The sequence below is a fragment of the Mytilus edulis genome, chromosome 14, assembly GCF_963676685.1.
Source record: "Mytilus edulis chromosome 14, xbMytEdul2.2, whole genome shotgun sequence".
NCBI lineage: Eukaryota > Metazoa > Mollusca > Bivalvia > Mytilida > Mytilidae > Mytilus > Mytilus edulis.
This window is the reverse complement of record NC_092357.1, coordinates 54432979-54446653: the sequence shown is the minus strand read 5'-3', so window position 1 is coordinate 54446653 and position 13675 is coordinate 54432979. Positions and strand designations below refer to the sequence as shown.

The 13675-nt window shown below is 31.9% G+C and overlaps 1 protein-coding gene across 3 annotated transcripts in view; it reads right to left on the bottom strand.

Moving 5' to 3' along the window:
• LOC139503701 (triple functional domain protein-like) overlaps positions 1-13675 on the bottom strand; it is a 267815-nt gene that overhangs the window by 241953 nt on the left and 12187 nt on the right. For all 3 annotated transcript variants that reach the window (XM_071293546.1, XM_071293549.1, XM_071293547.1), the window contains 3 exons: positions 7678-7792; positions 7372-7462; positions 669-770 (listed from right to left, as the gene is read on the bottom strand). In XM_071293546.1, the coding sequence (XP_071149647.1) occupies positions 669-770; positions 7372-7462; positions 7678-7792 (308 nt within the window). The remainder of the gene's footprint in view (positions 1-668; positions 771-7371; positions 7463-7677; positions 7793-13675) is intronic.

Below are 13675 nucleotides of genomic sequence, written 5' to 3'. Positions count from 1 at the left end.
AAAAAGTTATAAAATAAATTCTACTTTTCAATAAACAAATTCTAAAGATGATTACAAGTTTAAAACCCTGCATTTCAGTTTGCATCCTCTAAATGGTTTTCACTCCAATTACAAATACTTTGATTGGTCGTTCTAATATTTTTACTCACATGTGGACACTGATATATGTTAACAGTTTCTATGACTCAATTCTAAAAAGAACCCAGGACAGTCATTTTTCTTTACTTCTTCAGAGATGTATTGTTGCAGTATTCATTTAATTTTACATTAACTGCTGCACCTGATTTCATCTCCCCCATGTTGATGGAGCTCCAGTGGTGGATATGTGGTTGGAAAGCCTTTTTTTATAATCAATGCTTTAGAATTAAGCCATATGGTTGGAAACACCCCCACCCCATCCGTATATTCTGGGTTGGAACACCCCTTTTGAAAATAGCTTGATCCACCCCTTCGTTCATTTTATTCAATTCTTTATTTTCTGTGTTTAGGACTGCTCTAAATCGTTTCATCATTTTCTTATGGCCATTGCTTTGTCCGTATTACTCAATATTAGGAGTGTTCTCTGCACACCATATTGTCTAAGATCTATTTACTTAGCTTATTCTCTATGTTAAGGAATATATTTCCTTTAACCAATACAAATTGTTCTAAAATAATCTGATGCTTACCTCAAAAGCATATTTGGCACTTCCAAGACTAGTTCTTTGTTTTTCCCAGAACTTCTCTGGTTTGATTATAAAAGCTATATAAATGCTGCCAGGAAAACATTCCTACAAAAGATACAAGCACATAGTATAAGTAAATGAAACTCATCTCCCTTTCCCAGAACTTCTCTGGTTTGATTATAAAAGCTATATAAATGCTGCCAGGAAAACATTCCTACAAAAGATACAAGCACATAGTATAAGTAAATGAAACTCATCTCCCTTTCCCAGAACTTCTCTGGTTTGATTATAAAAGCTATATAAATGCTGCCAGGAAAACATTCCTACAAAAGATACAAGCACATAGTATAAGTAAATGAAACTCATCTCTCTTTCCCAGAACTTCTCTGGTTTGATTATAAAAGCTATATAAATGCTGCCAGGAAAACATTCCTACAAAAGATACAAGCACATAGTATAAGTAAATGAAACTCATCTCCCTTTCCCAGAACTTCTCTGGTTTGATTATAAAAGCTATATAAATGCTGCCAGGAAAACATTCCTACAAAAGATACAAGCACATAGTATAAGTAAATGAAACTCATCTCTCTTTCCCAGAACTTCTCTGGTTTGATTATAAAAGCTATATAAATGCTGCCAGGAAAACATTCCTACAAAAGATACAAGCACATAGTATAAGTAAATGAAACTCATCTCCCTTTCCCAGAACTTCTCTGGTTTGATTATAAAAGCTATATAAATGCTGCCAGGAAAACATTCCTACAAAAGATACAAGCACATAGTATAAGTAAATGAAACTCATCTCTCTTTCCCAGAACTTCTCTGGTTTGATTATAAAAGCTATATAAATGCTGCCAGGAAAACATTCCTACAAAAGATACAAGCACATAGTATAAGTAAATGAAACTCATCTCCCTTTCCCAGAATTTCTCTGGTTTGATTATAAAAGCTATATAAATGCTGCCAGGAAAACATTCCTACAAAAGATACAAGCACATAGTATAAGTAAATGAAACTCATCTCCCTTTCCCAGAACTTCTCTGGTTTGATTATAAAAGCTATATAAATGCTGCCAGGAAAACATTCCTACAAAAGATACAAGCACATAGTATAAGTAAATGAAACTCATCTCCCTTTCCCAGAACTTCTCTGGTTTGATTATAAAAGCTATATAAATGCTGCCAGGAAAACATTCCTACAAAAGATACAAGCACATAGTATAAGTAAATGAAACTCATCTCCCTTTCCCAGAACTTCTCTGGTTTGATTATAAAAGCTATATAAATGCTGCCAGGAAAACATTCCTACAAAAGATACAAGCACATAGTATAAGTAAATGAAACTCATCTCCCTTTCCCAGAACTTCTCTGGTTTGATTATAAAAGCTATATAAATGCTGCCAGGAAAACATTCCTATAAAAGATATAAGCACATAGTATAAGTAAATGAAACTCATCTCTCTTTCCCAGAACTTCTCTGGTTTGATTATAAAAGCTATATAAATGCTGCCAGGAAAACATTCCTACAAAAGATACAAGCACATAGTATAAGTAAATGAAACTCATCTCCCTTTCCCAGAACTTCTCTGGTTTGATTATAAAAGCTATATAAATGCTGCCAGGAAAAATTCCTACAAAAAATATAAGCACATAGTATAAGTACATGAAACTCATCTCTCTTTCCCAGAACTTCTCTGGTTTGATTATAAAAGCTATATAAATGCTGCCAGGAAAAATTCCTACAAAAAATATAAGCACATAGTATAAGTAAATGAAACTCATCTCCCTTTCCCAGAACTTCTCTGGTTTGATTATAAAAGCTATATAAATGCTGCCAGGAAAACATTCCTACAAAAGATACAAGCACATAGTATAAGTAAATGAAACTCATCTCCCTTTCCCAGAACTTCTCTGGTTTGATTATAAAAGCTATATAAATGCTGCCAGGAAAACATTCCTACAAAAGATACAAGCACATAGTATAAGTAAATGAAACTCATCTCCCTTTCCCAGAACTTCTCTGGTTTGATTATAAAAGCTATATAAATGCTGCCAGGAAAACATTCCTACAAAAGATACAAGCACATAGTATAAGTAAATGAAACTCATCTCCCTTTCCCAGAACTTCTCTGGTTTGATTATAAAAGCTATATAAATGCTGCCAGGAAAACATTCCTACAAAAGATACAAGCACATAGTATAAGTAAATGAAACTCATCTCCCTTTCCCAGAACTTCTCTGGTTTGATTATAAAAGCTATATAAATGCTGCCAGGAAAACATTCCTATAAAAGATATAAGCACATAGTATAAGTAAATGAAACTCATCTCTCTTTCCCAGAACTTCTCTGGTTTGATTATAAAAGCTATATAAATGCTGCCAGGAAAACATTCCTACAAAAGATACAAGCACATAGTATAAGTAAATGAAACTCATCTCCCTTTCCCAGAACTTCTCTGGTTTGATTATAAAAGCTATATAAATGCTGCCAGGAAAAATTCCTACAAAAAATATAAGCACATAGTATAAGTACATGAAATACATCTCCTTTTCAGTCAAAAGGATTCTGGATAGTTTCGATTTTGCTAAATCAAATAAAAATGTATCATGCCTTTGCTCAGAAACCACCATGACCAATGCCTATACCAAGTCAGGAAAATGACAGTTGTTATCTATTCGTTTGATGTGTTTGAGCTATTAGATTAGGGACTTACCTTTATGATTTTCCTCATAGTTCAGAGTTTTGTGATTTTACTTTTTTGTTCAGGACAACGAAATGTTTTGAAGAAAAATTCTGAAAACATTACTCTGTAAACACTTATTTCTGAAATGATGAACTTTTCCAGTAGTTTTAAGTTTTATTATTTCTAACACCTGTTGTGTTATTTTAACTACTGAAAGGATAGTGTCTCATGCAGTATAGGCTAGAAATGCTGCACAGATGGTATATATATTCTATGATAAAACTTCATCAGTAACTCATAGCAATAGGTCTGTGTAAAACATGGAAAGTTTTATAACAAACAACAATATGTCCATAGTACATGGATGTCCAATTCGCACTTTCATTTTCTATGTTCAGAGGACTATGAAATTTGAGTCAATACTCTAAAAATTTTGGCATTAAAATTAGAAAGTTCATATCATAGAAAGATGTGTACTTAAGTTTCAAGTTGATTGGACTTCAATTTCATCAAAAACTACCTGGGTCAAAAAGTTTAACCAAAAACTTAAATGGGCAGAAGCAGGACAGACTGACAAATGAATGAATGAACAAACTGATGCACAGACAAAAAAACATAATGCCCCTAGATGGGGCATAAAAGAACCAAATAAAAAATTGCCAAAATCCAAATCAATGAGAAGTGAACTTAATAGGACAGTTTTTAGGATTCTTACACAACTTTAATGCACATAGTCATAAAGAACTAATATTAAAATGCAGTCACCGTGAGTAAACACTCTTCAATATGAATAGATATTTTGAGTATCATACATTGTACATTAATGGACAAGGACAAAATAGAATCACCGCATGTTCAAACAAGCTGTGAATGAACTTATCAGAGTCACAACTTCAAAACATCCAGTGGCGTATCCAGAAATTTTCATAAGTGGGGGTCCACTGACTGCCTAAGAGGGGCTCGCTCCAGTAATGTTTCAGTGATTCCCTATATAATCAATCAAATTTTTCCAAGAAAAAGTGGGGCAGGGCCCCTTAAAAAAAAACCTCTAAATCTGCCTCTGACATTAGCATCAATTTCTCACCAAAGTGACAACAACAACATATCATCTCCCTTTAAATAATGACCAGCAATTACCTCCCTTTAGATAATGACCAGCTATTACCAAATATCTAATTTCAGTCCAATGACTTAGCGGGTTCAGGAACGATATTGACATTAATATAATGTTTATAAACAACAGTATTGATTCTTAATTAATTAGACATTAAGTTAAGGTTTCCCTAATCAAGGAAGCCAATAACGTGCTGAAACTAATCTTCCAGGAAATCTATTAATAGCTTGATAGGGAATATTAAAGAAAAGGAAATAGCAAAACACTTATTTTAGACACTTGGAAATAATTGACAATTTAACCCCCGAAAAATACAGAACTCATTAGGAATCTAAGAATTTGTTGTCACATATTTATTGTTATTTCTGACTTCCTGCCAAGTGTCATGTATGCAGATTAGGAACAATTTTGTCTGTATATATAAATAACTGCTCCATTAATGCTATTCAGAATATGCAATTCCTAATTTTTTTGTTTGATTTCCTTGAAAATGGTCAATTCTTATTTATTTATTCAAAGAGCTCTTCAGTGTTTCAACAAAACTTTTTTTTAGATAAAATCACCTGAAACAGATTTCAAACAGAAAAAAAATAAAGAAAAATAGCTGTAGGTAAAAATTCAAATTTTGGGCATGTTTCCCAAGAAAAGGAGGCAGCATTTGTATAATTCTGGATGTATTTAAAGACCTTCATATATAGATACATATATATATACACCACTTCAACAACAAATTTCTAACAGATATCGTTTCTGTAAAAATAGGTCAAATTGCTAGGAAGTGGAAACAATATCAGAAACTATCCAAATATATATAACTACATAATATTGGTCAAGTATATGCAGTCGCAAAATGCATATATGTGCAATAAAATTTCCTGTTTGTTCACACATATGCATTTTTTGTCAATTATAGATAAACTCGAGTTTGTCTGTAAACAAGAATCATGTAGCAAATATTATTCCCCCCAAAAAATCAGATAAACTGGTTCAACAAAAAGGAAATACAACAGAGACAAGGTTAACAGATGGTTACCCAAAGCATTGTGCTTAATCAATTTAATGATACTGGGTTTAAGGGGTTTGGAAATCATCATGACCTTTACTTTGACCTATTAACCTTTAATTCAATCCTTTTTTAAGGTCAAGGTGTCAAATTAAATGTCTTACATCCATATTTTTGGTAGATTGAAGCTGTTGCATTGTGTCAAACTGATAAAACTGTTAAGAATGGGTGCCACATTTGAAGCAGGATCTGCTTACCCTTCTGGAGCACATGAAATTACCTCCAGATTTTGGTGGGGTTTGGTGTTGCTTAGTCTTTAGGTTTCTATGTTTTGTCATGTGTACTTATATTTGTCTGTTTTTCTTTTTCTTTTTAAGCCATGGCATTGTCAGTTCATTTTCAATTTATGAGTTTGAATGTCCCTCTGGTATCCTTCACCCCTCTTTCAGAAAAGTATCACAATACAAGAAACTAATGCACTTTACGTTACCTCTCTATCATACATTTTGTATGCAGGACCTTTACATTGATTATTAATTTCAAATGTTACTTTCAATCTTGGTCAATATTTTTATTCAACAGTTATCATTAAAATTGCAACTGTTTCCAACCAAAAATGACACTCAAAATCGAATAAGGCAAAAACTTTCTATATGCACTCATTAAATGCATCAGTTTTCACGTAATTACTGTTTGTAGACATAAAAACCTTGCTCAGCCAGTCGCAAGGAATAATTATTATGAAATATTGCGGTTTTACAAAACACGGATATGCTACTGATATTAACGATGAAATATACATTTCTATCAATGGTTATATCTCAGCACAATGCATGGATCAATATTTTTGTTTATAAACATTCCAGATATAAGAGATCAATAATTATGACTCATCTGGGGGTAAGTAAATATGAAACTTGTTCCCAGGATGGAGTGGAACATGCACTTGGGTAGAGATAGCACTAAATGTGTAGGAAGGTCTATACATCTAACAATTGAGAATTCATGGTTCAGCTTTTCAACATTTGTTTCAAGTTCTACCAATATCAGACTTGGAATTTTAAGAAGCTTTTGACTACATGCATCAGGGTAAATATTGGATAGAGAGATAGCACACAATGTGTAGGAAGTTCTATACATATAAAATATTAAACAGAGGCATCAAATGAGAGAACATATGTAGGAAGTTCTATACATATAAAATTTTTAAAGAGAAGCATCAAATGGATGAGAGAACATGAAAGTTTACCATTCAACTTCTACCAAAATAAGACTTAGAAATCCTGAAAAGCTCTAAATACATTTTTTGTACATGCAACAGCTTTTAAAAATTTAGAATTTTGCTAGAGAGATAGCACAAAATGTGTAGTAAACCCATACATATAAAATATTAAATCAAATGAATAAGAGTCCATGGGAGTTCAGCTTTAAACCTTCTACCAATATCAGACCTGGAATTTTGAAAAGCTCTTGACTACATGCATCAGTTTAAAATTTGGGATTAATTTTGAAAAGCTCTTGACTACATGCATCAGTTAAAAATTTGGGATTAAAACTACATTTTGGACTGAATTATTAAAATAAGACAAAAATCTATTACAGGCATGTCATATTTTTTAAAATAAAATCTGGATTAATTCTAGAATAACCAGTCTTCAATAATGTCCTAAATATTTGCAACTGTAAAATATGAATTTGAACTATGAGATCAAGATGAAGATTTAATCAGTAGCACTAGGGCCTCATGTAGTGCTAGGCATATGTATATCTGCTTGGGGCTAAACATCTGATCTAAAACTTGCATAAAGACATAAACAACAGTTTCTATCAGTCAAGATAAAATTTGTAATTTAACCTCTAAACTATGTCCCTAATAATCAAGTTGAAATTCAGTCTTTAGACCTACCTGTAATACTTTAAGAATTGGTTTAACTATCTGCCAGGTTGAACCTCGCATATCTAATATCACAGTAAAACCTTTGTCCCTCACATCGTCACTAAAAATATAAAGTACATTTTGTAGTTTCAAATTATGTAAAATGCCCCAAAATTATTAATAAATAAAATTATGTTTTTTAAAGTGATTTTACTGATTTAAGAACTATAACAGAAACAACTATATCAAAAATAATCATTTCATTTTTTTTCTTCTACAAAATGATTATCCTTAGGATCTAGACTTCTAAAATATATACAAATACTCCTGTTTTACCTAGGGATCCTGGCTAGATAGGTCATAAGACGCCTGAGATCATCATGGTCTAACCGATCATTGTGTGTCCGCGACGGAAATGTTAATATTGGTCCACCACGTCGGTCTCGCCCACCTAAAAACAAAGACAAAGAAATGTTGAATATTTGGTCCGCCAAATCAGTTTCTCCCATCTTACAAAAAGATAATTATAAATAGTTTATGTCTATATCTCTGCCATCTTAAAAAAAGATAATTATAAATAGCATGTGTCTATATCTCTGCCACCTTACAAAAAAGATAATTATAAATAGTATGTGTCTATATCTCTGCCACCTTAAAAAAAAGATAATTATAAATAGCATGTGTCTATATCTCTGCCACTTTAAAAAAAAGATAATTATAAATAGAATGTGTCTATATCTCTGCCACTTTAAAAAAAAAGATAATTATAAATAGAATGTGTCTAGATCTCCCCTAACTTAGAATAAAAGATAATTATAAATAGAATGTGTCTAGATCTCCCCACCTTAGACCAGATGCTCCGCAGGGCGTAGCTTTATACGACCGCAGAGGTTGAACCCTGAACGGTTGGGGCAAGTATGGACACAACATTCAAGCTGGATTCAGCTCTAAATTTGGATTGTGATTAAATAGTTGACACAGCATAGGTTTCTGACACAGAATGAATGTGTTCTAATGAACTTAAAATTTTTGTTTTCTCTTAGAGCAATTCACTATGCTGTTGAATATTAATCCTCTCAAAAAAATGTTTGAAGAAATTTTCTTTTTTATTTATGAATTTTCAAATGAGAAAAATTGAACCCAATTTTTTTAATCACATCCCCCTTTCCCTTATTCCAAAACTAATCTCAATTAAAATTTCTAATGGAGTTTGCAACAATAACTACTCATTTAAATACATCATAAAATATTAAGATGTAAAAAAACTGCTTGTTATCACTGAATGGTAAAGATTATTTTAATTTATCAGTTGGTAGTAAAAAGTGAATATACATTGTATATTGTATATAACAAAGATTTAAGTTGATTCTGGACAAAGAAAGATAACTCCAATTAAAAAAAATCTTGCTATTGCACACTGTTTTGCAATTAGATATTTCTTGCTTACTATTCTGGACAAAGAAAGATAACTCTAATTAAAAAAAAATTTGCTCTTTCACAATATTGTGCAATTAGATATTTCTTGCCATTGCGCAATACTGTGCAATTGAAAAGACTTGCTATTGCACAATACTTAATATAATAATTTTAGATCCTGATTTGGACCAACTTGAAAACTGGGCCCATAATAAAAAATCTAAGTACATTTTTGGATTCAGCATATCAAAGAACCCCAAGATTTCAATTTTTGTTAAAATCAGACTAAGTTTAATTTTGGACCCTTTGGACTTTAGTGTAGACCAATTTGAAAACAGGACCAAAAATGAAGAATCTACATACACAGTTAGATTTGGTATATCAAAGAACCCCATTTATTCAATTTTTGATGAAATCAAACAAAGTTTAATTTTGGACCCCGATTTGGACCAACTTGAAAACTGGGCCAATAATCAAGAATCTAAGTACATTTTTAGATTCAGCATATCAAAGAACCTAACTGATTCATTTTTTGTCAAAATCAAACTAAGTTTAATTTTGGACCCTTTGGACCTTAATGTAGACCAATTTGAAAACGGGACCAAAAGTTAAGAATCTACATACACAGTCATGACAGTTAGATTCGGCATATCAAAGAACCCCAATTATTCAATTTTGATGAAATCAAACAAAGTTTAATTTTGGACCCTTTGGGCCCCTTATTCTGTTGGGACCAAAACTCCCAAAATCAATACCAACCTTCCTTTTATGGTCATAAACCTTGTGTTTAAATTTCATAGATTTCTATTTACTTATACTAACGTTATGGTGCGAAAACCAAGAATAATGCTTATTTGGGCCCTTTTTTGGCCCCTAATTCCTAAACTGTTGAAACCAAAACTCCCAAAATCAATCCCAACCGTTCTTTTGTGGTCATAAACCTTGTGTCAAAATTTCATAGATTTCTATTAACTTAAACTCAAGTTATAGTGCGAAAACCAAGAAAATGCTTATTTGGGCCCTTTTTGGCCCCTAATTCCTAAAATGTTGGGACCAGAACTCCCAAAATCAATACCAACCTTCCTTTTGTGGTCATAAACCTTGTGTTAAAATTTCATAGATTTCCATTCACTTTTACTAAAGTTAGAGTGCGAAAACTAAAAGTATTCGGACGACGACGACGACGCCAAGGTGATAGCAATATACGACGAAAAAATTTTCAAATTTTGCGGCCGTATAAAAACCAACTAGATATGCAATTAATGTTTGCAGTTAAGTTTGATTCCAATTGGGACAGCCATTTCAGAGAGGAAGATTTTTGTAAAAGTTAATGAACAATCAATGACAAAAGACGCTAAGTGGGGGAAATAGTTCCAGCCAGGTGAGCTAAAAATTATATATAATGTTTTCTTTATTTATAATAAACAATTACCTCAGACCATATTATGATATAATAATTAAAAAAGAAATCAAACTAATGAATGTAAAGAGTCTCAAAGGATTAAAATCAGGTAGGAGTATGTGTTTCTGAGGTAAAAATGCTAGGACAGAAAAAGTTTGAAGCTGTCGTTAAATAAACAATAGAAAAGTAAGAAATAAAATTGATAAATAATAAAAAATAACTAATTAATACAAAGAGGAAATGAAGACAGGAGACAATACAACAGTAAGAAAGCCAAAACAATGTGAAGGATGATTTGATGATGAGAATGATCGATGCTTCAGCAATTTTTATCAGATGCAGAAATATTGTTTATTTCATGAAAGAAACTATATTTTATGAAATAAATTCTCAAAGTGTTGTCTGCCAAAAAAAAGGCTGTATTAAATTTACAAAATGGAGGCCTGTGACAAAACTATTTATAAATGTCCATCTTTGAACTTATTACTATTACAGGGGTGCTTAATTAACACTCTTTACTTCCAGCCAGGGTTAGCACTGAGGAACCTCTAAACACTTAAAACAGAACTCTCTTTCCTTTACAAATTATATCACAGAATTGTATTTAACTACCTAAAGTTTTTTTTTAAACATTTCAAAGCACTATTGCTGGAAATCTGTTTTATTTTGTGAAGAGTTGTCTCATTGGCAATTACACCACATCTTCTTTGTTATATGTTATGATGTATGAGAGCTGTATTTCATTTGGATTAAATAACCGCCTGTTTTGCTATAAATATGTCATTCATTTGTAAAGTAAAAATTATTGTTAGAATCCTCACAACACCATTCAACCTTTGCTTTGTATAGACAGGGACCATAGTTTGTCTCCTAAAGGAATTGCTCCCCTTTGTCCAAAAGATATATAACAGGAATCACAGTTTTAACCAGATGCTCCGCAGGGCGCAGCTTTATACGACCGCAGAGGTTGAACCCTGAATGGTTGGGGAAAGTATGGACACAACATTCAAGCTGGATTCAGCTCTAAATTTGGATTGTGATTAAATAGTTGACACAGCATAGGTTGGTGACACAGAATGAGTGTGGTCTAATGAACTTAAAAAAAAAATCGCTATGCTGTTGAATATTAATCCTCTCAAAAAAATGTTTGAAGAAATTTTCTTTTTATTTATGAAATATGAAATGAGAAAAATTGACCCCCCCCCCCCCCCCCCAATTTTGTTTTCACATCCCCCTTTTCCTTATTTCAAAACTGATCTCAATTCAAATTTCTAATGGAGTTTGCAACAATAACTGCTCATTTAAATACATCATAAAATATTAAAATGTAAAAAAAGTGCTTTTTATCACTGAATGGTAAAGATTGTTTTAATTTATCAGTTGGTAGTAAAAGTGAAAATACATTGTATATTGTATAAAACAATGATTTAAGTTGATTTAACTACTATTCTGGACAAAGAAAGATAACTCAAATTTTCAAAGAATATTGAAAATATCTTGCTATTGCACAAATATCTATTCTGGACAAAGAAAGATAACTCCAAATAACTGAAAATTGATTGCTATTTCACAATATTGTGCAATAAGATATTTCTTGCTATTGCGCAATACTGTCAATTGAAGATTTCTTGCTATTGAACCATACTGTGCAATTGAAAATTTCTTGCTATTGCACAATACTGTACAATTGAAGATTTCTTGCTATTGCTGAATACTGTTCAATTGAAAATTTCTTGCTATTGCACAATACTTAATATAATAATTTTGAATCCTGTTTGGACCAACTTGAAAACTGGGCCCATAATCAAAAATCTAAGTACATGTTTAGATTCAGCATATCAAAGAAGCCCAAGAATTTATTTTTTGTTAAAATCAAACTTAGTAGAATTTATTTTTTGTTAAAATCAAACTTAGTTTAATTTTGGACCCTTTGGACCTTAATGAAGACCAATTTGAAAACGGGACCAAAAATTAAGAATCTACTAACACAGTTAGATTTGGCATATCAAAGAACCCCAATTATTCAATTTTTGATGAAATCAAAATAAGTTTAATTTTGCACCCTTTGGACTTTAATGTAGACCAATTTGAAAACGGGACCAAAAATTAAGAATCTACATACACAGTTAGATTCAGCATATCAAAGAACCCCAATTATTTAATTTTTGATGAAATCAAACAAAGTTTAATTTTGGACCCTTTGGGCCCCTTATTCCTAAACTGTTAGGACCAAAACTCCAAAAATCAATACCAACCTTCCTTTTGTGGTCATACACCTTGTGTTGAAATTTTATAGATATCTATTCACTTATACTAAAGTTATTGTGCGAAAACCAAGAATAATGCTTATTTGGGCCCTTTTTTGGCCCCTAATTCCTAAACTGTTGGAACCAAAATCAATCCCAACCTTTCTTTTGTGGTCATAAACCTTGTGTCAACATTTCATAGGTTTCTATTAACTTAAACTAAAGTTATAGTGCGAAAACCAAGAAAATGCTTATTTAGGCCCTTTTTGGCCCCTAATTCCTAAAATGTTGGGACCAAAACTCCCAAAATCAATCCCAACCTTCCTTTTGTGGTCATAAACCTTGTGTTAAAATTTCATAGATTTCTTTTCACTTTTACTAAAGTTAGAGTGCGAAAACTAAAAGTATTCGGACGCAAGACGACGACGACGACGACGACGACGACGACGACGACGACGACGCCGACGCCAACGTGATAGCAATATACGACGAAAATTTTTTCAAAATTTGCGGTCGTATAAAAAAAGATAATTATAAATAGAATGTGTCTAGATCTCCCCAACCTTAGAAAGAAAGATAATTATAAATAGAATGTGTCTAGATTTCCCCCACCTTAGAAAAAAAGATAAATATAAATAGAATGTGTCTAGATCTCCCCCACCTAAATAGAATGTGTCTAGATCTCCCCCATCTTAGAAAAAAAGATAATTATAAATAGAATGTGTCTAGATCTCCTCCACCTTAAAAAAAAAGATAATTATAAATAGAATGTGTCTAGATCTCTTAAATATAGAAAATACAGGTGTCCTTCAAGAGAAGCAGCAGGGAAAATAATACATGCGTCATTAAATGTTAATCAAATCTAGAATTTCTTCTTTAGCAGATCTTGTATAAGATGGTTATGATACCTGTGACTTCTGAGCTTTACTGTAGATTATAACAAATATCAAAATAATTGCAGGGAAATTAAGTCTGTTAAAAACTGATTTGTAGTTGGATCATAAATTTTTCTGGTTTTCAAGGTTGAAATTTTAAAATTACAAAAAAATTCTCTTAGATATGCATAATATTCCAAACAAATTGCATCTTATCAAAGACAACATGTAAATAAAAGAGATTGTGGACTTCCCGAATTAAATGTTTAATGTAGGAGGCTGTTGATTGGTTGACACATTCAATTTCCAGCTTTCAAATATGATAATTTAATCTTCACCTACTGAAAAACAGTCAAAAGTGGTTTTCCATATTTGTTTATCTTACCTGAAAGGTA